Here is a 25,907-nt window from a genome sequence, read left to right as displayed (position 1 = left end):
TTTAAGAGCTCCTTCACCGCACTGTGCCTTATGTAGGGATCGTATAACTGTAGTTCCTCCAGGAGTTTCATATTGTCGATCGTCTCATCTTCATCGTGTTCAGAAGCACTGAAGGGGTTTTCATTTCATATATCTGAATAGATTTGTTTTTTATAATGACAAAAAATTTCAGAGTATTTTTTGTTGTAGCAGTATATTTCTTATCTGTGAATCTTAGGCCTCTGATAAAGATGATAGTTGTAATGAAGCTTTAATGAAGGTCTAAGACTGCATCAAGTTTTATATCGGTCATAAAAAGTGTACCATAAAACATAATTGTATGTTTTGTTTTGGTTTTATTCTTCAGTTATAAGTAGTGATGCAGAACCACCTTACAGCTACCGTTAAAACTATGAAGGCTGAGTTTTAATTTATTAGTCATAAAACAGTTTTATAGACGACTTGACGGCCTGATTTTATGACAAGCACACAAAACCGTAATACATCCACAGGCTGGAAGGGATGCTATGATAAAACAATGATAAAATAAGAATAAATCTTCCAAGCATTTAGATTGTTACTTGGGATGTCTTGCGTGTCCAGACCAATTTACGTAGAAATCCCAAGAGCTTCTGGAAGTTTGTGAACTCCAAGCGAAAATCGTCGAATATTCCTTCATCCGTATTTTTTGGCGATTTGGAGTCTACTTCTATGCTCGAATCGTGTGATCTATTTTCCCGCCACTTCAGTTCTGTTTTTTCGGATTCAGCCGCCAACGCAGTTAAAGTAGAAAGAGCGGCTTGCAATGTTCCTGAGGGTCTCATCGATTTGCGTACATTTGTGGTTAGCAATATGTATGTCGTTAAAGCTGTTAGGAAGTTGAAGAAATCTGTTTCACCGGGTCCTGATGGTGTACCTGCAATCATTTTTTGCCGCTGTGTTGCTGTTTTAGCTGATCCCCTAGCTCGCATCTTTACCGCTTTGTTGCACCAAGGAGTTTTCCCCGAAATATGGAGACATTCCTTTATGTTCCCTGTCCATAGGAAGGGCGACAAACGTGACGTGACAAATTATCGTGGCATAACAAGTCTATCTGCAGCTTCAAAATTATTCGAGATCATTGTGAACGATGCTATCTTCTTTCATGTCAAGAGCTACATCTCAGCAACGCAACACGGATTTATGCCAGGACGCTCAGTTACATCAAATTTGCTGTAGTTCACCTCAACATGTATAAATCACTTGGAAAATAGGGCTCAAGATGATACCGTTTATACCGATCTGAAAGCGGCATTCGATTGCATCGATCATGGTATTCTTCTTCGGAAAATGTCTCGCCTGGGAATTTCGGATGGTTTGGTTGATTGGCTGAAATCATATCTTTCCAACAGAACACTTCGTGTCAAGCTGGGTTCGTGCACTTCATCACCATTTGCTGCAACCTCCGGTGTTCCCCAGGGCAGCAATTTAGGACCATTGCTGTTCACAATCTTCTTCAACGATGTGACGCTCCTCTTGCCGAGTGGTTGTGTGCTCATATACGCCGATGATCTCAAACTATACATTGTTGTCAAGAACGTCGAGGATTGCCGTCAGCTCCAAGCAATGTTAGACCAATTTGTTGATTGGTGCCGCTTAAACAAGCTTTCCGTCAGTATATCAAAATGTGTGGTCATGACATTTAATCGCACAAGAACGCCAATCGTATTCGATTACTCAATTGATGGATTTGTACTAGAAAGAGTAGAACAAGTAAGCGACCTAGGTGTAATGCTGGACCCTAAACTTACGTTTGACTTACACCGTTCAATGGTAATCACTAAGGTTAATCGTCAGCTTGGTTTTATATCAAGAATCTCAAGAGATTTTTCGGATCCGTACTGTTTAAAAGCACTGTACTGTTCACTCGTTCGTCCGATTATCGAGACTGCATCTGTTGTTTGGACTCCCTACCAACTTTCCTGGAACATCAGAATAGAACGTATCCAAAAAACATTCATTCGTCGAGCATTAAGACAACTTCCTTGGAGAGATCCACTAAACTTACCTCCGTATGCTGAGAGATGTCGCTTGCTAAGCATAGACACGTTACAACGACGGCGACAAATTCAACAGGCAACATTCGTCGCGAAGTTATTAAGTGGTGAAATTGACTCTACCCACTTACTCTCTTGCTTGAACTTTCGTGCGCCAAGCAGATTTCTACGCTCAACGTTCCTATTGCGTCAAGACTCACACCGCTCTTCTTTTGGACAACATGAACCTGTTACGAGTATGATTCGCACGTTTTCTACAGTTGAAGAGTTGTTCGAGTTTGGGGAACCTGCTGCTCAATTCCAGAGACGTATTATTAACTCCAGATACATTTAGTATTTGTTATGGCTTCTGGTTCATTAAGACTTATTGTCAGATGGATGTATTAAATAAAAATAAAATAAAATAAAATAAAATAAATGACCCTAAATAACGCTTTCAAAGTTGTTGAACAGGTAAAAAGTGAGGTTACGCGACGCCACTGGTTAACAGTTAGGAGTGCTTCATAGAGCATCGGATGTGTCCAGTGTCCTACAAACGAGTGCGCACACCCTAAGTGATATTCATGGTACTAATAATGTCCCCAATGAAATTTTTATGGTTATTTTGCTTAACGACGTGTTCGGGGAATCATGCAAACTATTTGTGGAATAGTTCTATTATTTGATTTTTGTTAGGGTCGCGAAAATTCGGAGAGGTTTTAGATCACCGCTCTGGATTTCAACAATGATATCATTCTAGTTCAATTTTATTCATCATTAATCATTCTGTTGAGTTAAGTTGAATTCCGTTGATTGTTGATCTCGAGGCTCTCTGCAACATCCAATTTCCATGGTGTAGATACGGTACGTTAAATTGTGATGTCCTCCGTCGATAGTTGGTGGTCCTCTGTGAAGATGTGTTATGCAACCTTTGATTTGAAATCATATTATATTAGGTCTTTTTCCTCTTGCTTTTTGGCCATATTAACCTCCGGTATATGTTCTTTAAATCAAGTTGTGAAAGTTATCATGATTTGTCCTACATATACTTTGTTGTAATGATTACAACTTATTTTATATACACCTGGTTTACCTAAAACCGAAGACAACAAATCATATGATATGATCTCTTCGCTAAAACATTAACTAAAATATTAACTGGGTCTTTAGTGGATTTGATTGTGATGATTTTAACTGGTTATGTCTACCAGTGAAAACTAAATGTAATCTGAAATTTTTTAACTCTGGTTTTAGCTTACAAGTAATATTTTGATAAAATGGAACGGGCACTCGTTTCAAGGGTGCAGATGCTGCGGTGAGGGTTGTAAATAGTCTCCTTTTTCGATTTTTTTTTTATCGAGAATTGCCTGGATTGTGACCTACTTGTATCAGTTGAGTCTCGCTGTTTCGAAGATGTACTGCAATTCCTCAACTTTTCCTGTATCGCTAAGTGGAAGAGTCTGTATCCGATGGATCATATAATGGATGGCGACCAGTTTTCCGTATTGTCTATCTCGTAAGTGAATTTTATATTCTTGTGAATACTGTTTCAGTGTGTCGACTCAAAGTTGAAAATAAAATTCCCTGACTTTCCCTGACTTTCCAGTCGGTTTTCAGAAATATTCCAGTCATCAAAACTTCGTTATTTTAAACTAAGAAGCTACAACGTGATGTGCTTTATTATACCGTAGTGTAAATTAAGGTTAGTTTAAAATGAGCAGCAGGGTAAGCTTTCGAAGATATCAAGAATACTCATGGCACGTACAACAGAACTTGATACTAATACAATTTTTACAAAACATATGAGCGACTATCTACGAAGGATGTGAATATGCCTAGGGCTATTACAATATAATAATGAATAACTACTGCTCACAACTAGGCTCACTATTCATTACTAAGTAATAATATGAATATTTAATCAATGTCACCAAGCTCTCAATATGTGTTCATAATTTCACAGCCAAATAAAAATCAACCCGTAGACGATCCTTTCTCTTAACAGTGGCGTCTCGTCCATATGTGCACTTCGTGCACTGCACAGTCTCGAATTTTCAAAAAGTAAAATTTATATTTCATAAAATTTAAGAGGCAAAAATTTAATGCTCAATCAAAACCATTTTTGTCCCCCCCTATTTATTGGTTTCATATGGATAGTAACTGAATTGTCCACCACATCACTGGATAGTAGCTGAATTGCTTACCACATCGCTACTCAACCTCCGTTTTACCTGCCACTGAAAGAAAAGTAAGTAAAAACAGAAGCGAGGCATAGCGAGCTTGTTTCCACGTACGGGTACGCTGGGATTTTACCACGTGCAGACAACTCATTTTGGGCTTCTATGGCGTGACGAATGAGCGACACAAAACAAGCAAGGAAAATATGCCTTCGTTCTACCAGTCTGAGCACTTTTGCTTGTGCACCAGAAACACTCGTATTTACAACCAGATCAGTTGTATATGTATTGAAGTCCCGTAAGCATAATTGCCGATGTTTTGTTTATTAATTTATTTGATAAGGCTCAAACGAATTAACTTTACAGAGCCAAGGATTCTTGGTCACTATACAATACATCTTAAAACTATAGTCAAAAGGTACAACACAACAAACACTTTATCTTCCGCTATCCAAAAAGCCTCCTCCATCAGAACTGGAGCCGCTTCCAGTGGTTTCATTGTATGACAGTTACGCCATCGAGGGTCAGAGTGCTTCCAATGCAGCAATGGACGCAACACGTGGTCAGCATTCACACACTCATCACGAAACGGTTGCTTTCTAAAGTCGACGACGCATCGACTGAAAGAACTGCTGATGAAGAACAATGAGGAGGACCACACAATGGTTGCTGCCGAGAAAACAGACGATCGCGTGGCACACATCGAGAGTGGCCTGCTTTTGTCGACAGCCGAGTGAACACTGAATTAATTGCCGATGTGTTAGTGTTTATTTTGTGCACTTCTGTCTTTGCACAGTTTAAAGAGAAGAGAATTAATCATTTTATCAAGCTTCTGCATTCATGTTCCATCAGATGTCACTGTTGTTGTTTGCGGTGAATTCTATCGGAAACTAGACACAATCTGTTTTCCTATAATTGTTCACAGAGGACACTGCAGTGCAAAACATGTCTGGTACCTCTATATATGCATTTAGATTATTATTCGAAGTCCCTCCTTTTTTACACATTCTGCACACAAAATAGCTCACCCCTCACAGAATTTCCCGCCGAATTTTATGTATGGGGCGGGGCATAAAGTATCTTTTGCGCAGAATATGTAAAAAAGGAGGGACTTCAAATGTTAAAGCCAATGCATATATAGAGGTACCAGACATGTTTTGTAGTGTCAGGTACTCTATTTTGTAATCTGTGAAAGGGAAATCACAACTCGAGTGTCAACAAAATACATGGCATGTTGCGAGATTGAGCTCGTGAGAGAGAATTTCTCTCTCAAATTTGAATTTTTTTTGGCTCTCTGGGGACTGGTAGTAAAGCAGGTAAAATTGTATGGGGAAAAATCATTTTTATTTAATTGTAGCTTGTTTAGCATTAATTTCCTGGAAAAAATTGAACGACAAAGCCCCTGACTATTTTCTTTAGGTTGTCGTTCACTTTTTTTGACCTGAATATGCACCGAAAGCTAATTATTTCCACTTCTCTCAATTTCTATATGGGGATTTTTATCACTTCCTACCAGCGGAACAGCGCCATCTCTGTGGAAAATGGTCGAACAAAATGATTAATAAATTGGCACGTATAGGCAACGTCGCATTTGAGTTTCTCTCTGAATTGATTGAATCTTGGAGAGCCGTCATTCGTTGTAAACCTACCTACACGCACACATCGAATTTTTAAATTTTCTCACTGCCTAACTGCATTTCATTCAGTAGCCTCAGCGCATTGATGGAATATTGTTCTAACATAGTGCAAAATTAAATAGGAATCATGGAACAGGATATTGTTAATGACCTCCTGAAAAGACCGTTTGCCAGAAGATCCATGGAGGAAAAAATACTTATTGCGAGAATGGACGTCCCACGGCCAAAGTTGGACAACTTGAAAACGACATGTAAAAGAAATGGTAAAATCATAACGCAGAACTTTTCCGAAAATGGACAAGTGGAAATTGTTGGTTGTGTCATGCTCGAGGAAATTGCGTGGGAAGTGGAGCATTTCGAGGAAATCGCAATGGGCGTAAACTCTACGCTACTGCTTAGGAAACGGTGAGTAACGATGACAAATGTCATAAACATGAAACTTAAAAAGAAAATCAATGTTTCTATGCAAGAGTAAGCGAAACTGGTAGCAGAACTGTTTCCCATCATCATTTCGTTTATTTTTTATACAGGTACCTCTGTCGAAAGATTTGTATCCCATTTTTTTTATTCTGCATCAAAATTGGCTTCTACTTCTACAGACAAAATATAAATAAAATAGGTGCACAACTAATAAATTTTCTCACGAGACGCCACTGCTCTTAACATATAAATTATTGTAAAATAGCAGAGCAGTGATTATTCTTGCTTTGGCAACTGAACCTGAGGATGCACTGCTCATGCATTAGTCAGTTTCGTACTCTCTGGAACTCCATATGAAAACCACAGACATGGCAAAATAATTTAAGTTTAATTATCATTAACATTTTATTCTCTCGGTGAGTTCACATTACAACGAGAAATTGCGAGTTGAATATGTGTTTATTTTCATTTTCAGATTACTTTTAAAAATGTTTATCATTTGAGCAGAACAATTTTCTCCTGCAAACTCTCGGCTTCTTTTTGAGCATCTTGAGTTTTCGGAATCGAGAGCTTCTTTCATACGACGATCCTTGTCTACATGGAAAGCGAATGAGATTTTTCGAACTCGCTGAATAAGTTTATTCAAAATTTGTAAGTTTTCCAACCCGCCTGCATGAGTAACACCATCATAGATCTGACGTTGCGCTACGACTGAAGGCCCAAACGCAATGTGGGCGGAAGCGGAACGGAAACGGAAAGTTTGACAATTGTCACAAATGACATCAAGATGCCTAACCGCAGTCGATTTGATTCTAACTAGTTTTCAATCCGACAAATAGGCTTACTCAGATCGGGCTTTTCCGCTACCACTGCCGTTCTGCTGTCATTGCGCTTGGGCCTTGATAGGAAAGTCCTCATGTTTTCACAAAGATATTCTGCATTTACCGAAAAACCTCTATCTGCATTGGCGTTGCCATGCGATAAGCAGCAAATCATTTTCACAACCAACAATAGTTCTAAATACGCCGACCAATAACCTGTGCCAAAAAACGTCCAGTTGTTTCTTTTTGCGATCTTATTGATCAAATGTGCATTTACCTGTGCAATATTGTTCAGATAATCAATATTAATGAACCTTTCCATAATGCCTCTAACCATTTGAGACATCGCGTTGCACAAAAAAGACACCATAGGGTTGTCCGTCTGAAATTCGCATTGAAATGGCTTAACTTCGACACCAACTGATTTGAAGAAAGCTAGCTTAATACCACGTTCAGACTACTACAGAGTTATACCATGTTATAACGGTTGTCAAATAATTGCAACACAGAAACCACCATCAAGATAGTGCTATAACATGTTATACATCTGTAATCTGAACTTACTATTAGCCATCAGCAGCGAGTCATTCAAACCGTTTTTAACATCTTGGTAGGAAGCTGACGTTGATTGGATTTTGTCTTTCTGGACGCCTTGAATAAATTTTCGTATTTGCGGAGTAATTTTGCCCTCTGTAGGGCTGGTAGCGATCACTGCTGTCAGAAATAGTGATTTTAGTGACCATGTTGAATAAATAAGTGACCAAATAGTAAGTTAAAGTTGTAAAAATAGTGACTAAAAAGTGACCTAAGACCTAACACTTATGTACGATATGATCCTTTAAAGCGACATATTCAATAGAAACTTTATAACCAAACCCACGGTATTAGTCGCGGTATCCATTAATTTCAAAAATCTGGAAAACCGAGAATCTTCAGGAAATTTTTTGTTTCCCTAAAATACCTGAAAGTCTCAAAGAATTTAAAAACAAAAAAAATCTTACTAAGGAAATTTAAAGAAAATGATGAATTTTAAAATACAACCATTTATTTGTTCTCGATATTTTTATTCACACTTTGAACTTTTAAGATTCACAGTGGATTAATCTTCAGTAAGAAATAAATTTAAAAAAATATTTTTTTTTTGGTTTCTGAAGACTATTGTCTTTCTGTAATGTTTCCGAAATTTTTCTAAATTTATGGAACTTTTGTGCTCCCGAAATTTTCATGGAATTAGAACGAAATAATTAATATATTTCTATGATTTTCACTGAAGTTCTCAAGATTTTTCTGAAGTTCATAATACTTCCCTTAAATTATCGACATTAATTTAAAACTTCTTCAATAGTCACTTTCTTGGTGCCTAAACGATTACTGAATTTCTTTAAAGTTCTCTAGACTACCCTGAATTTATCAGTATTTTTTAAGAACCCGCAACTTTACTGAAATTAATTAATTTGTCTTGAAGTTTCGACAATGTTCCTTAAGTATTATAACCATTATTAACACTCGCTTTTCCCTGAACTTATCTATGCTTACCTGAAGTTCTCTAAATTTGTTTAATAATCCAGCAAATTTTCTGATACATATTCATAATTCCCTGATGCTTCTGACGTTTTAGGATCAATCATAGAATTCTTGGAATACCCTATAATTCCACGGAACTCCTTGTAAGTTGCTGCAAATTTGCTTAAGTTAATGGGATTATTCTGAAGCAATCTGATCATCCTCGAAGTACTCGGAACTTCGCTGAATATCATTAAACTATCTAGAAATATCTAAATTTAGTTCTCTGGAATTTCTAGAATATATCACTGCTTGCTAAAAGTTCTCGCTTTTTTTATTAATGGAACTTCGTTTATGTCTTCTAACCAACTAAGCTGAATTTTCACATTTTTGAAGTTCTTGAAATCTCCATGATATAACACCCTTAAAATATTATCACGTTTTCCGGATGTTCATAAAATTTTCAGGAATTCTCTCGGAGCTTTGCTGAAGTTTTCGGAAATTCACTGAGCTCGAAACTTTTTTAAGGTTTCTAATATTTCCTTGAAATTATTTGAACGACCCTTTGATTCTCTGATCTGTCTTGATGTTCTCGAAGCTTAAATTTGTACATGGAATACGAAACTTCAAGACATTGAATATTTTTAGACTTTGGACATACTTACTTGGACAACTGAGGTAATTTTATCCAGAAAAATGAATAGACATCCATACATAGAGAAAGACGATTAAACATCACAACGTAAAGAATAATCAATCTTGAAAAAAAATTTACGCTAAAAAAGTTGAAAATAATTACTTATTACAAGAAAAAGTGACTTTAGTGACTTGGCCTTAAAAAAAGAGACTTTTTAGCAACTGACTTGAAAAAAGTAACCAAGTCACTAAAAAGTGACTCACTACCAGCCCTGCCTCTGAACAGCAGCACTATTTTCCAACCATCGGTGACCGCAAAACTTTAACGGGAATATGGTAGATCCAGAATACATCGTGATAAACGCTCGTCTTGCTGGTACATCTTTGAAGATAGTGTAGATACCACGCAAATATTGGACAACATCCCAACTGATACTGCGAACACTATCCTTGAAGCGATCGTCAATGAAAAACTATTCAATCAGGTCAAAAACAGAATCACTAACATGCAACATGGTTTCTTCAAAGGACGATCAACTAATACAAATTTACTTGAATTCGTCAACTATTCTTTGGTTGCAATGGATAATGGAAACCATGTAGAAGCACTCTATACCGATTATAGCGAAGCATTTGATCGTATTGATATACCCATGCTTCTTTTCAAATTACAAAAAATAGGAATTGAACCTGGACTTCTCAAATGGCTTGAGTCATATTTAACTAATCGCCAACAAATAGTTAGATTCAAAGGTGAAAAATCAAACCCTATCACTGTTACTTCTGGAGTCCTCCAAGGCTCGCATCTAGGCCTTCTTTTGTTTATTTTATTTGTAAACGACATCTCCTTTATTCTTAGAAACATAAAAGTTTTAATCTATGCGGATGACATGAAGCTCTTTCTAGAAATAAGAAATAAAGAAGATATACAGACATAGGTACCAGATTGAAACAAACTTATTCTATGTTTGGTGTAACAAAAGCCTCCTGCAACTAAACGTTCAAAAATGTAAATCAATAGGGTTTTCGATCTAATTTCCGTCCTACTAAGCACAACCCGCGCTTTACCTCTCTTTTCTGAACGAGTTTAAACAAAAAATGTAATATTTCTGTCAAAGATGACTTGCAAATTTATTCACCTTTCCATACGTACCGTTGGGTTTGATAAAAAGTCACAAATTGTTGAGATATTGTTCAAAATCTAATACTGCTTCTTGATTCTAAATTCGTTCTATGAGTTTCAATTCCGTCCTAACGCATTGAAACGCCATTAGATTTTCTTCGTCCTACGGATAAACGTAGAAAAAGGGGATTCGCTAGGAACGCTTCTTTTGTTTTGAGAACAATGAGCGTAAATATTCATACAATGCGCTCTAACAGGATTTATGTTGTAGCTAATGAACTAACGCATCGGAACAAATCTATTATTGATTTGTGCACGGTGAAATCATTGCTATTATTGATCTTTTCTGATCGATAGAACGGAAATGGGCGATTACGACGAAGTAGCGCTCTACCAGCTATTAGTAGAAAAAGAAACAAACCAGAAAATACAATTGTATTAGGAAATCAGGCAGTAGAAAAGTGTGAACGAGTTAGGGATTTAGGAGTTATAATTGATTCAAAACTAGCATTCAATGATCATTATAATACAGTTATCAACAAAGCAAATACCTAATATGCTTGGCTTTATCAAACGATTCAGTTACAATTTTCATGACCCGTATACAATAAAATCACTGTACATTTCATATGTAAGATCAATACTTGAATATTGTAGCATAGTTTGGTCACCTTTTTCATTCACGCATGAGGAACTATTAGAATCAGTGCAAAAGCAATTCTTACTATTTGCTCGTCGTAGATTAGGTTGGACAAGATTTCCTCTTCCATCTTATGAAGCACGCTGCATGCTCATAAACATTCAAACATTGAAAGCGCGTCGTGAATTTGCAATGGTTTCGTTTGTGAACGATATAGTATCGCATCGAATTGACTCAGTAGAACTGTTATCAAAGCTTAATTTTTACAAACCTTCTCGGCAACTGCGAACTCGAAATATATTTACTACAAATCACTATCGCACAAATTATGCCAAATTTGGTCCACTAAATCAAAGTATGACTGCTTACAATAAACATAGTGAAGCTATTGATTTTATAATGACAAAAACCAGATTAAAGCAGTACTTTAATTCTATTCGTAATTTTAACACATGACTTGTAACTTGTAAAAAATGGTCTACATCTGATTGACGACAAAAAATAAATAAATAAATAAATAAATAAATGAATGCATTATGCAAAATAAACAGCTCACAGCTTCCCAGATCTATCAGCTTCTCGCAACCTTTTTGTATCTCTAGCTTCAATTCACATTGGGCAATCCATGGACACTTGTTCGAAGAGATACCGGCAAGGGCGTCCATAAACGCAGCGAGTAGATCTGATGCCCGGGATCTTCCCCCTTCATGCACTGATAAAATTTCAAAGATTGTTTTTATGAGTTCCACACATGATTTTTTGCAATGTGATCAACATAATTTTTTTCCCTGACCTACACTAAAATTCCCTGACATTCCCTGACTTTCCAGATCATAATTAGAATTCCCTGACATTCCCTGACTTTCCAGGTTTTTCCAGGTAGTCGACACCCTGTGTTTATCTCATCTAAAATTTGTGGGACGGCTTCCCGTTTAACTAAGCTGAAGACATCGTCGACAAACCTCCACCAACGGTTTGGTAATAGTCCTTTCTCCTTGAGTGTTTCCAAGTTAGCCATGAAAAGTTCACACAGGAAGGGGATAGGGGATTTCCCATTGGGGCTCATTTTGTCTGCTTGTAGAAGTTACCTCAGAAAGAGAAGTAGTTCTCTTCCATACAAAGGTGGGTCAGCTTAAGCTACGTCCGAACCTTGTTTCTCCATGCTGCATCCTCTCGTTGTGTTAATAGCAAGTCCTCCAAATGTTTTATCGCTTCCTTGACCGATACAAAAAAGAGCTGAGACGTCGAAAGATACCATAATCTCGTCCTCGTTGATGTCTCCTGAAGATTGTAGTTGCTGGGCGAACTCCTGGGTGTAACTAACTGCTTTACTCTGGAACTGATTAGGCATACTCTGGAACTGTGACTAGCCACTTCGCTAGTTTGTGGGTAGGGGAACACACTGCAAACACGATCTCTCGCATTTCATTCCCCGGTTTGTGGACTTTGGGGAGAACTTTGATCCTGGGTAGAATGGGATTGGATTCCCGTAAACGACCTGTTGCATCTCCTTCACAGAGGATCATCAACTATCAGAGAGCCTCGAGTTCAACAAACAACGGAATTCTACACACTTAGATTTTTTGCCGCCGAGATGAGCACCACCGCGCAGCTTGGCATTTTATTTTGCTGGATCTCATTCAAAAACTTGCCGAGATTCAGCTAACAAATGGGAATTTTGCCGAGCTCTCAGCTAACAAACATAAATTTTGCTGAATCTCGGCAAGTTTTCACTGAGATCCAGCAAAATAAAATGCCGAGCTGCTCGGTGGTGCCCATCTCGGCAAAAAATCTAAGTGTGTACTTTACCATCAAGTTATCTAAATAAAACTAAGTATAGCAGTACAACCTATATTCTACATATGAGCTGTCTGTAAAGCAATTCAAATACGCAAACTCAATCATGCAGGCACTTAGGCAAGTATTGAATTGAATGCCACGGTCATTCCAATCGCAACGACGTTAAAAACAAATCCAATCCCCCGTATTCGTGTGATCGATCAATGCTCAGGCGCCGCTCATCGGTGCGTTACGCAATTAATATATACTATCGGAGATATCCCAGCTCGGTACGGCATTTATTCGCTTAATCCCCTATACAGTCAACTCAAATGGTTCGTAGAAATCTCACGATACCCGACCGCAACTGTTCGGGAACCCGCAGCGAATCACTTGTAGGGATTCATGAAAAAACTGAAATGTCAACCTGCTTGACGTGCTGTGACTATTACTAACTAGTATACAGCAGAAGTCATTGTATGGGTTGAAAGAACCCCGTTCAAAGCAAAGAGCCAAAAGACAAACTGTCGTATAAATTTGAAGGTCGCTTCCTCAAGCCGATGGAAGCAAAAATCTGCGGACCGCTATGCAGTGAGATTAAGCTGACGGTTTCTCAGCAAATTGTTGCCACCGTTAAGCGATAAGCGCACTTGCTAAAGAACGATAGAGTCGAGATTGGCGAACTAGGTTTCATCAGTCGAATGCCCGTAGTACATTGCAACGCTCAAATTATAGCCATGAGTCATATTACGCACCACAGCCAGTGCATTTGCTAACGAATGAATGACTCAAGAGTAGGTAAACAATAATGAGATTGGATTTCACTCACCTGGGAATTGGTTGTAGGTAATTTCATGCTCGCGGCCGCCAAGCAGTGGCTGCGATTCCCGATCAATCCCGGAATCCAGTGTAATGCCTTCGAAGTGCACTTCCGTAATGAGTGACAAAGAACTTGCACCCGTTCCCGATCCTATCAAATCCTCGGTGGCGGCTGTTGAAGTCGACAAAGAGTTCACACTATTCCTGTCGAAGTCCGATGACAGATCGACGTTTATCTCATGCTGTTTCGTTTTGCTTTTGTCTACATTTGCAGATCGGGTCAGGGCTGGATCTCCTCCTCCACCTCCGCCAGCCACTCTCCTCGATCCAACAAAAGAGCCCCCGTTCGCCAACGATCTATTTGACGTCGCTTCCCTCTCTGGGTGGTGAACGGCGGCTATTACCGTCGTTGTTGTTGTGGTAGCTCCAGCTGGAAAGTTAGCTTTCGCGTTGGTTTCTTCGAAATCCAAATTGACTAGCGGTCCGTCTGAGGTCATCGGAAGTATTTTACTCTTTGGCTCCGGTTGATGCTATTCGGCACCGGAAACACCATCTAATAATGTACAACACAACAAAACTAATCCACTACTTTCGATACACTTTCGCTCGAACACATACTCTCGATCGGAGACGAGTAGCAACACTAGCTCCTCCGGGAAACCATTATCAGTAATCGTTGCACACTTTTTTGACCTCCCAATCAGAACAAGTGATTCCACACAAGCGAAGCGGATTCTCTAGCTAGAACGACACACTTATAAGTTTCACCATCCGAATCTGATAGCAGCCAGCTGCCCCGAAAATCAGCACAGGAGAAATACAATCTTCGCGGTTGATTAGAACGTAGATTCAGAATCCTCCGTCGAAATCGAGTAGGCGTAATACTCACACACGAACAAAAAACACTGGTTGTGAACAAAATAAATGGCTATGATACGGGCTCGCGATAACTATTGAATATGGAATAAATTCACCCTCGAAGTTTTTCTTTCTCCCGCTGAGTGCCAGTGGCGAACGATTGATAGAAGTATAGTTGACAGCTGGCTGGAACTGCCTGATTGTGGCTGCTGGAAAATTTCGCGTGATAAAGACGAAAAACGAGTGACGCAAAACGTCACCGCGGGCACAAAAATCGCGGAATATGACGTTTCATGTGCGCAGCGAAAACAAAGCCAAAACGAGGGGAAGGTTGATGGAATATTTGTTAATTTAAGTACCGTCAAATCCGACAGATGTCGCCCCGCCAGTGCAGTTTCGCAGAATGGAGATTTTAGAAAAATCGCCGATTCCTCTTCAAATGTTGCCTCTAACGGTGAGAAAATTTCCACATTTTGCTCTATGTAGAAATAATAAATCGAACAAATTTCGCAATTATTGATATATTCAATAAACGTGAGATTAAAAGTTAATTTTACCATACATTGAAGCCGAACAATCAGAGTCAATCCCGACCAACCGTTCGTGAAACTTCTTCAAAGTTCTTTATACAGAAATAAAGATTTATGTCGGAAATTCTTTACTTTAAATTTTCTATGATTTCGATGAACAAATTTAAAAATCTTTATTGATCGATACTTACATTTAAGATTATTTCTTTATCGGTCATATGATAGTAATCTGTAAAGGTGCCATACTAAATTTCTTTTAATTTCGATATGTCACATCAAGAACAACATGTGAAAAGGGCATACAAGCTTTTGTAAACAAACATTCTTATGCCCTTTTCTCGCCACCCATATGACACCAACGCAAACCATCAACATCGCCGGATAGGGGAAGGTTTCCCCTTCCCGATGATGTTGTTAGTTTGCGTGGGCGACCCTCGGTTGGCGAGAAGAGGGCCTACAAAGATTTGTTTACAAAAAGCTTGTATGCCCTTTTCACATGTGGCTCTTGACATGGACTTTAGTATTCGTTACAAATATTCATCAATAAATATTTAAATACTGATATCATCGTAGCTTTGAACTTTGACAAAGAACAACAAAGATTGCCATCGATGCACATTTATAATTTCCTTGTTATCGATTTGCATCGCTGGTTAAAGAGAGTTCGAGACACACCAGGTGACAGATGGCAATGTTTATATTATTTATCGACATATTCGGCATTTCATCGGAAGAAGCAATCTGTCGGTAAATGAACGAGAAGACCGATGGCCGCGACGCAGCAAATGATTACCATTGTAGTTCTTCAAGTTTACGTCTATATATTTAATAACCCGTGATAGCATGCGTGGTGGGATTCTCAGCATTTGGAACCCAATGAGGAAAATTGATACCTTTTTGATCTCTATTACACCTACATGGCTGACTGGTTGATGGTTATGACAAATAAATATTGAATTCATGTATGAAAAGATTTACATAAATTTCAATACAACACACTAAGTTTTTTTCGCCGGATCTCGGCAAAACAATTGCCGAGATGGGCACCACTGAGTGCTCGGTAACCATCTCGGCAAACAGCAAATTTACCGAGGATCTCGGTAATCATAAAAATCACGGTTGTCAATTTTTGCCGAAAATCTCAGTAAAAAAACAACTGATTGCTTGGCATGACGCAAATAGTTGCAAATAAGAAACACTGCAATGGGATTATCATTTTGTACACACTCATTTTTTATCGCTGGAAACCAGCAATATTTTGCTGGATTTTTCCGAGCTGTAAATTCAGCAATCTATCCAGCAAAATATTATTGCTGGACGACCAGCAATTTAGGCCAATGTCAAATTGACAGCACTTTACTGATTATCCAGCAAAACGGAACATCAATCATTTTGCTGGAAGAGCAGCAAATCTCGATTGTTGTTTTTTTAAAGAGGCATTATTGGAATAAATATTTTATTATACTTTCATGTAGTTGTATATAGTAATTTATTAAATGTGACTGCACTTCTTTAAAAAATCATGTCTTGAAGAAGCTATGATGGGCCATCCTGGGTGAGTTATTGTTGTTGTTGTTTCTTTATTTAGGAGACTCCTGGGTAGGTTTTCGAATGAAGAAACTGTAAATTTCAGAGAAAAACGAAAGTTTTTCAACTTAATTCAGGTTGCTAAGGTAGTTTAGTATACTTACTTCATGACAAATGCTCTTTTTATATAATATCCATGATATTTTGTGAGTCGAACACTTTCAACATAAAAATAATCATAAATCGTCAAGGTACGAATGATAGATTTTGGCCTGATTTTGACGTTTCATACAGTTTACTGGAACGTTCAACAAAATATTTCATTTTACTGATTTTTCAGTAAGTTAGTTTTGCTGGATGCGATTCAGCAATTCATTTTGCTGGAACAGGATTTCAAAATTTGGTGTGTATATCAATTAAAGTCCATAAAAATGCATCACATGAAGTTGATGAAGTTGTTGCCGGTAGTGCTCATTTGGTTAATTTTATAGCAGTATGGATAAAAAAAAGCCAACAAATAGCTTATCAGACAGCAAACATGCTACTCTGTAAACCGTAAACGCTTTACAGAGCAGCACGATCGCCTGCACATCCGGTCCTGTTCCGACGGCCACGTTATCCCAAATAACGTAGCACTCCCCTACCTCGAACTCCTCCTCAACAACTATTATTTGGGGAATTGCTGACGTCAGCATACTCTTGTCGGACTGAAAGTTAAAACCAAACAAGAATTATTTTCACTCAAACAAAACAGAACAATCTTGATCTTACATTAATCCATTGGATTATACCATGGAGTGGGCTGATCTTTCGTTGGTTTGGATCCTGCTTCCTCGAGCGTTTTAGTCCACGTTTTGGGTTTTTTAAAGTTGTTTTCGATGCAAAAGACACAGACAACAATTAACTTCTGATCTTCTGAAAAATGGCGGGTGGAAAAAAGTGACAGCTGTATTACCGAAATTCGGCAATGGATGAGGCCAATACTGAAATCTCAGTAAACGCGATTGCTGATTTCGGTATTATTTCTATTTACTGATGTGCTCAGCGAATTACTTTGCGAATTTCGGAAATGTTTTTGGTCAATCTCAGGAAAAATATTTTTGTTGCCGAAATATCAGTAAAATTATGAATTGCCGTGTCAGCTCAGTATTTTCTTCTACCGACCTCGCAAATCTGTTTTAAGTGTGTAGAGTGTGTTTACCTGTCGTTAATAAGCTCATCAACAGCAGCCGTGGACCCTAGGATTAGCAACCAACAACGAAATCAAGTACACCCCAGATGACATGGGATCGAAACTAGAAATTATGCAGATAAAAAATCACAAATAAAATCAGCAGTTGTGTATCGATATTTTGATTTTACAACCGAAATCGATATTTTGATCTGGCAACACAATCGATATTTTTAACATTGGTAACGATTGGTAGCAATATTTCGAGAAAGATCTTTATAAACGATTCACGATTAGACTTTTAGCATCTTTACAATTATTCATAAAATGGTGAAGATCGCTATCGATTTTTCTTATGACTGGCTTTGAAGATCGATGTATAGAAAATTAAAGAAAATTAACGAAATGGTTGGTCGGAGGTATAGAGTTCTCTACCACCGTTAGTATTAGCATTATTACCTCTATGGTATTAGCAGTGTTTTTTTATGCATGTACACATGAAATTTATTAGTCAAATTAATAGTATGTGTGGTAACACATGACACATACATATCATTTGTTTATCACATTGCTTAAATTCATGTTTGGAACACATAAAAATTAGCATTGAATTTGTGCATGCAAACTAAGTTATAATTTATAAATCTCAAAAATTTAATTTCAGCCTCTATCTCAATACTTCCCACAGTTTTCCTCGTGAAGCGCTCGTGTTTATTTACTTTGCTCGATTGGAACCACGTTTGACGGTTCTTATTTAACATCGTCTCTGGGTTTGATGACAAATTGCAATTTTGGGTCACCCTGCTCAACAAACAATTCAAAGTCACAAATAAGCATATATATTGAATAAATGCTGTTTAACAGTGTACAATGCTGAATAAAACATGATGTCGCATTATGTGCTGAAAAAAGCTCATTGAAATCGATGATCCGCCTTTATTCCGCTGTTTGCTCTGAGATGAATAATTTTCTTATTAAAAGCATTATAAACGTTGTTTGTCTTCCTGATTCAGAACCAGAAATTCGATCTAATAACAAACTGAATAAGTGTAATATGCACATACATTGACGCTTTAATTCGACTGTCTTCAATTGATTTAATAAAATGCTTTATTAGACGTCTTATAAATGTTTTCTAGCTCCATTATTCGATTTCATTGCATTGCTTTACAATATTGTTGTATAAAGGTAAATAAGGTCAGCAAAAAAGCTCTTATACCACTATGCGTCCATGTTTTAATTGCATGCTTTGTAAATGATTTATAAACGAAGTATTAGATTCATTATTCGACAACACTGGTTCAGTCTAACAACAAGACGAAATCAGTAGAGTTGTGGTTACCGTTTCCGCTTTCCAAGTAAGCCCATATGATGTATTCTAGGATAGCTCACATGACAAGACAAGCGGCTGGTGCTCGGAAGGTACATGGTTCGAAACCCATGCAACCAACGAACATATATGTAAATGAATGTAATACACACTTAGAATTTTTTACAGAAATCTGTAAAATTTTACCGAAATCTCAACAGCTGAACGTTCGGTAAACAGTTTCGCAGATTTCCTGTAATTCTTCACAAATATCTGTGAATTTTTCACAGATATCTGTAAATAATTACAGGAAAACTGTAAAATGGTTTACCGAACGTTCAGCTGTTGAGATTTCGGTAAAATTTTACAGAAATCTGTAAAATAATCTTAGTGTGTAAGTTATTCTAATATCTGTTGTTGTGTGTAGTGCTGTGTGCTTCGTCTGATGAAATAATGAAAACAATCTCTGAAGAAAAAGATAACTACACTCAAAAATTCCTCATGTTTGATCGAAGTGTTTAAACACTTGATTTTTTAAATGCACAATCACATTTACTTTAAGTGTATTTCACCTTCACACTTAGATTTTTTTACAGAAATCTGTAAAATTTTACCGAAATCTCAACAGCTGAACGTTCGGTAATGTGTTCGGTGATTTTTTGGATTACCGAAAAATCTGTAATTGATCGGTATTTTTTTTCAAATTCTTCGGTAAATTTTTGGAAGAATGAATTTTTGTTTTACCGAAACCTTTCTGTGTTTTTTTGCGGATAATCTGTAAAACCCGTGCTTTAAATTATTTGATTATTATTAAAGCTACTTTTTCCAGGTATTTTTTCGGCATGACCATGTAAAATTCGATTTTGAGATTTTTTAGTTTTTGCGCATATATTTTACTTTTCTCTTTAATTAAGTAGATTTCAATGAATACTAATCCATTCCAATCAAACTATTGAATACTGTGCAAAAACTTGGTGCCCGTTGTGCTGAACTGTTCAACCCTCATTGCAGCCCCTGCGATAAACAATGGCTGTTTACATGGCGGTACAAGCCAGCAACGTAGCCGGGAACTTGGGCATAGCAAAACCCAAGCAACACATATGTTTTAAAGCAGTTTATGTAACCTTTGTATGACTGGTTTTCGTTGTGTAGCAGTCAAGTTAACATAATTATATGGTTTTGTGTTACTTGGGAAGCAGATTATAGAGGGCTAGAACAAAATTTCATAATAAAATAAGTGTTTTATATTACTTACGGAAAATACTGATGATGATGATTCATGCAATTTGTCCAAAAGATTGTCCATTTTCACGCTTTTTCGATACTTTTACTTCCAGCGCGTCAAGCACTTTTGAATTGTTTTGCTTTTCAGATTTGACAAGATGGCTGCACAGGGTGCTTACAGAAGTTCGGTGAATAATTACCGATTTATGGTAAATTGCCATGTGTTACAGATAATTCAGTAAAAAACATTACAGATTGTTCGGTATTTGTTTATATTTACAGTATTTCGGTAAGTCTGAGACAAATTGATGAAAAATACCTAAGTTTTACCGAAAAATCTGTAATATACATTTTACAGATCAATTTCGGTGTTTTTGTTTACCGAATTCTGTAAAAAAATTCTAAGTGTGTTGGTTCAATGTGTTATACACGTTAATTTCTGGTGTTTCAAACTTTGAAATCTTGAAAATCTTGTACTATCTATTCAAGTGTATTGCACATTGAATCACACTACTGTTCAAAACAGATGGATTTAAAGTGTTTTGCATTTCAATGCGATGTGAATTGCTTGCTCAGAAAGGTAAACATCTAAAACAAGACTTGTGACTTTATCCTATCAACCCGCCTCATATATGAGAACAACCGTGGCACAGTGAGATCGAATGAAAACTCCAGCAGCAGCACACCCCAACAATCCATGATCGAATCCCAAATCAGACCCATTAAAAAGATATGTGAAAGCTCTGGCCTCTGGAAGTTTTGTTTATATATTTGTCGATTCATTTTTAGAGTCGGTAAAGTAGAAGTCGATAAAGTAGAATATTGAACTATGATGTGCAAATGAGGCACATAGCATAATTCAAATTCATAGTGTTCAGGCATGATTCATAGCATAAAGTTCACACATGAAATGGATGTGTTTAACAATAAGCGCAAAATTAAGTGTGAGCCACATGATGATGACGTGTGGAATTTTGTGAGTGTATGTCTATCTCTATCGTTCTTTATTTTTGGGTTAATTTTCCTGCAGTTGAATAACCGTTTAATAAATGTATAAAAGTGTCTAATTTAAACGTTACTTCACATGATAATCAGCGTATACATCATCGCTGTTTAAGGAAGCAAAGATGTCCAATAAACGCTGAATAATAAAAAAATTGATCGAATACGCTCTGTTACAACTCATGGAAGTCGAATAAAAGCTTCTGGACATACCTTAACCAACACATGTTGTGGTTGAATAAATTCTCCAGATTTGTGTGAACAAAGCCTGAACAGAAGTTATTGTTAAAAATTGTACAAGTATTATTAAGCATCCAGTTGAATAAAATCGCAAAGAAGTCGTTTCTTCAATAGGCTCATGGACCAAATATTGGGACGATCTAATTTAACATTTCCATTAAAGTCGGAGTCGGTGTCGGAATTGGTACCTTTTTTTCGACTCCGGCTATGACTCCTCATTTTAAAAATTGCGTCTCACACGACTCCTACTCCGATTCCACAGCCCTCGATATAGAATGTTATAATAATTCTAGATCAACAATTGAAATAGGCGGAACAACCAAACGTAAACAATGGCTTTAAACGCAAATTTCTCGAAAATAAAGGTACAATGATTCTCGAGAAATTTGCGTTTAAAGCCATTGTTTACGTTTGGTTGTTCCGCGTATTTCAATGGTTTGTCTAGAATTATTGTCAATAAAAATGTCAACAAGATACACTTATAGCATAGACAAAGTTATAGCATGTTATAGCCAGCGTTTTAGAAATTACATTTATATCAATCCAAATGTATGTTAACCCTCGAGCACCAAACCAAAATCACATTTTTCACTTCTTTTTTTTTTTTAAATATCTTCGGTTTTTTTAAACGGATTTATGATCTTGCCGGAAAGAATATGACTTCTTTTAGCTTATGGTTTGAGTGATCATTTAACATAGTGGTTGGTATGATTGTAAATTAAATTTTTGGTTTTCAATTTTTTGTCGAATCTGTAGACAAGCCGTTTTAGCAAGTTAAAACTGATTGATTTCTACTTTAATATTTTACCATGAAAGCCTATACAAATATCTATACGAATGATCCATATTCGAATTTTAAATTTTACTACTGAAAGAGTACTGGCCTCACGAAAATTTTGTTAAAAACCCAATAGACCAATAGATAAACAAATAGTTGCTGAAGTAACATTTCTGACGGTATAAAAACACTAGAAAATTAATAAATAGAACTGGAATGGATACATTAATGGGCAAATGGATGTAATGTCGGCCTAAATGCCTCTAATTTGGGTCCATGCATAAATTCAGCAATCGATTAAATTTTCAATAGTGACCAAAAATATCCATTGGCACCGTCCCAATGACGCGTTCATCTAGATAAAATTGATAAATAGCAGATTTTTAGCGATGGGCCCAATATTAGATCCATAGGCGAACATTAGAGCCATTTCTCTTATCATTAAAAAAAAAAGTGATTTGAAAGAAGTGACTTCATTTTCAGTATGGTGCTCGAAAGGTTAATGGTCTTACCATTAATGGATTAAACAATGTTGTTGACAACATAATCATACTGTTCAAGCCTTGGCCTTCATGAAAATTACGTACAATAGTACGTAATCTGTAGTTACAACAGGTTACAATTGTTAGCGTATCAACATATTTTCTATTGATCAACAACCGTGCGTCTCCATCAGCATGCACCGAGACTGTACAACTCCATATCACAGACATAAATCTTGAACCAATTGTCGTAAACGAGTGTTCACAGCCGTACAGCACATTCCCCACCGTGTCACGTTCCAAACATCTTGTATACGGCTCGACTATCTACAGTCATTGTTTTAGGTTAAAATGCATTTATTCATTGATTCAAATTGACAAATAGCCTCTCGTTTACGAAGATATACGACATTGTCGAGCTGTAAAATAAATTGAATCAGATTTATGTGCAGGCCTCCGTTACTCTGATGTATAGAGTGTGTACCTTCACTCAAAATTCAAACAGAAAATAGATCTACAACAGGCCTACTAAACTTTTTTTTTTTGATCAATGGTTACATCAATGTTTGATGAATATGTTTTAAGCTGTATTTTTTTCTTTATAATTGCTGATGAATGTTAGGCTAAAATGGTCTCATTGTAGATCCATCGATCACGCGATATTTGTTTCAGTCTTATATGTAATTTGCGATTGTGTGGCATCAATTGAAGAGGAAACCGAGTAAATATATTGCGTAAAACAGAATTGAGTAGGCAGAGTTGTTTTCAATTTCCCAAAAAAAAAACGCAGTTCTAGTATTTTCTCTGTCGCTTGGCGTTGCCCTTCGACCTGCTGCCCTGTTGATATTTGCCATCTATCCAATAGAAGCGCGGCTTGTGTTCAAAGCACCCTCACTCTCGGTCAGGTTTAATTTGTTTATCACATCATATTTGATAGAAACTAATTTTATGATGCTAGTTGTTGTGATGTGCGCGGCTAGTGATAGAACTTATCATCATCATCAATCCTCGCGCAGTTGATCACGTATGTAGTTAGCAAACGGTCTCCGCCATAGTGGCAGAGTAGTAAATTGGTGCGATCAAAGGGCGAAGCGAGTGTGTGGCCCTGTAGCGTCAAGACCCAATGTTATCGGGGAAAGATCCGGCAATGTGATTAATTTGCCGTTTCCTCTACTCTCCCTCTGTTCGTTACGCAATGAGGTGTGTGACGCCCAACTCCATCAAACACGAGAACAACGGAACAATGAAAGAGAGAGCAGATTCACATTGCCGGACCTGTGCTCAATGATATTGGTCAAGTTCCACTGCACTAAGTACTAATGGCAGTGATGTCAGCTCTAGAGAATACGAACATATTGACTAATTTGGTTTATTTAAGGGTATTGGGATAGTTGCATATTTGTTATGCACGGACACGCAGACGGACGGACGGACGGACGGACGGACGGACGGACGGACGGACGGACGGACGGACGGACGGACGGACGACCGATAGACAGACAGACAGACAGAGCTACACATGATAAGTTGACAACCTGGAAGGAGCGTTTGACCAACAATCAATACGAAACTAACGATTTTAAATTGGCTTACTACTTGACAAGCCTATTGGTCCCAAGCAAACGATTAACGTACCCCATTCTAGTCGAAATTCTAGTACTACGCAATGTTTGTTTTGATTCGCTATGAAAGTTTGACAGATAAAATGAGGGGTTATTGGTTTTTCCTCTGTTTCGAGGGGTGAATCGATTAGCTTGGGACCGAAGAGAGTACCAGAGCTGAGCCAAAAAGTTGAGCACGTTATTTTGGGGCCTTCTAGTCTTAGAGTTACCTATATGGTTTTACCAACAATCAATACGAAACTAACGATTTTAAATTGGCTCACCACTTTAGTAGCCTATTGGTCCCAAGCAAACGATTAACGTACCCTATTCTATTACTACACTATGTTTGTTTTGATTCGCTATGAAAGTTTGACAGATAACATCAGGGGTGTGTGGATTCATGCAGAACATGCAGGGGTGAGTGAAATAGCTTGGGACTGCTTGGGACCGTTGTTCTGGTACTGAGTGAGCCAAAAATAATAATGATTTTCTTCGGGACCCAGTGGTCTTAGAGTTACCTCTATGGTTTTACCTAGCTCTGGTCCTCACAAGATCCTACCTCACATCTCCCCGCGGTGTAGGCTTGGTAATGGTCTCCTTCCGACAGTAGCGAAATGAGGGGGTGGGACGCGAAAACTGGCGCGTTAATCATAGCACCATAGAGGTAACTCTAAGACCAGAAGGTCCCGAAGATACGTGCTCAACTTTTTGGCTCAGCTCTGGTACTATCTTCGGTCCCAAGCTAATCAATGCACCCCTCGAAACAAAAGAAAATCCATGAACCCCTCATTTTATCTGTCAAATTTTCATAGAAAATCAAAACAAACATAATGTAGTACTAGAATTTCGACTAGAATGGGATACGTTAATCGTTTGCTTGGGACCAATAGGCTAGTCAAGTAGTGAGCCAATTTTAAATCGTTAGTTTCGAATTGATTGTTGATAGCACGGCGATAGAGGAAATGCTTGGCCAACCCACAGGAGTGCCAACCGGTACATTAGGATCAACGCCAGTAAGATCCTAATTACGGCATACTGGATTAAGGACGAGAGCCGAGACTGCCGAAAGGGCACTGATTGAGGCCAAGGAGAAAGCAACGACGGTAACATAGGAGACGTCGAAGGGACCCCGAAGTCTACACACTTAGATTTTTTCTCCGAGATGGGCACCACCACGGCATTTTATTTTGCTGGATCTCAGTGAAAAACTTGCCGAGATTCAGCTAACACACGGGAATTTTGCCGAGATCTCAGCTAACAAACATATTTTTTGCTGAATTTCCAGCAAAATAAAATGCCAAGCTGCTCGGTGGTGCCCATTTTTTTTTCCTTTGGTTTGTTTTTTTCCGTTGATCTTGTTTTCCGTGCTGAGCACCAATGCTACTGACGTGCCAGGAAGGCAGCTCCCACACCTGGACCCTACCTATCGACCCATCAACTCATGAACCGGGGACCAACGGCTTTACTTGCCATCCGAAGGAAGGCGTGATCAGAGATGTTATGCCTCAAGAACATCCCGGCGGCGCCGACTGGGATTGAACCCAGGCCTGCTGGGGTGAGAGGTAATCACGCTTACCACTACACCACCGGCGCCGTTGGTGGTGCCCATCTCGGCAAAAAAAATCTAAGTGTG

General features: G+C 37.9%; 1 protein-coding gene across 2 annotated transcripts in view; it reads right to left on the bottom strand.

Moving 5' to 3' along the window:
* Pi4KIIalpha (phosphatidylinositol 4-kinase II alpha) overlaps positions 1-14,608 on the bottom strand; it is a 92,647-nt gene extending 78,039 nt beyond the window's left edge. The window contains exon 1 of one of the 2 annotated variants that reach the window (XM_065223550.1): positions 13,560-14,608. In XM_065223550.1, coding sequence (XP_065079622.1) covers positions 13,560-14,046 — 487 coding nt within the window. In that variant the 5' untranslated portion in view covers positions 14,047-14,608. The remainder of the gene's footprint in view (positions 1-13,559) is intronic. The other variant, XM_065223548.1, reaches the window with a different exon arrangement.
* Positions 14,609-25,907: the final 11,299 nt, after the last annotated feature.

Source organism: Ochlerotatus camptorhynchus, unplaced genomic scaffold, assembly GCF_037179485.1.
Source record: "Ochlerotatus camptorhynchus isolate MF236.1 unplaced genomic scaffold, CSIRO-AGI_Acam_v1.1 ptg000193l, whole genome shotgun sequence".
In the NCBI taxonomy this organism is placed as follows: domain Eukaryota; kingdom Metazoa; phylum Arthropoda; class Insecta; order Diptera; family Culicidae; genus Ochlerotatus; species Ochlerotatus camptorhynchus.
The sequence above is the reverse complement of the archived record's forward strand: the minus strand, read 5'-3'. Positions and strand labels throughout refer to the sequence as shown.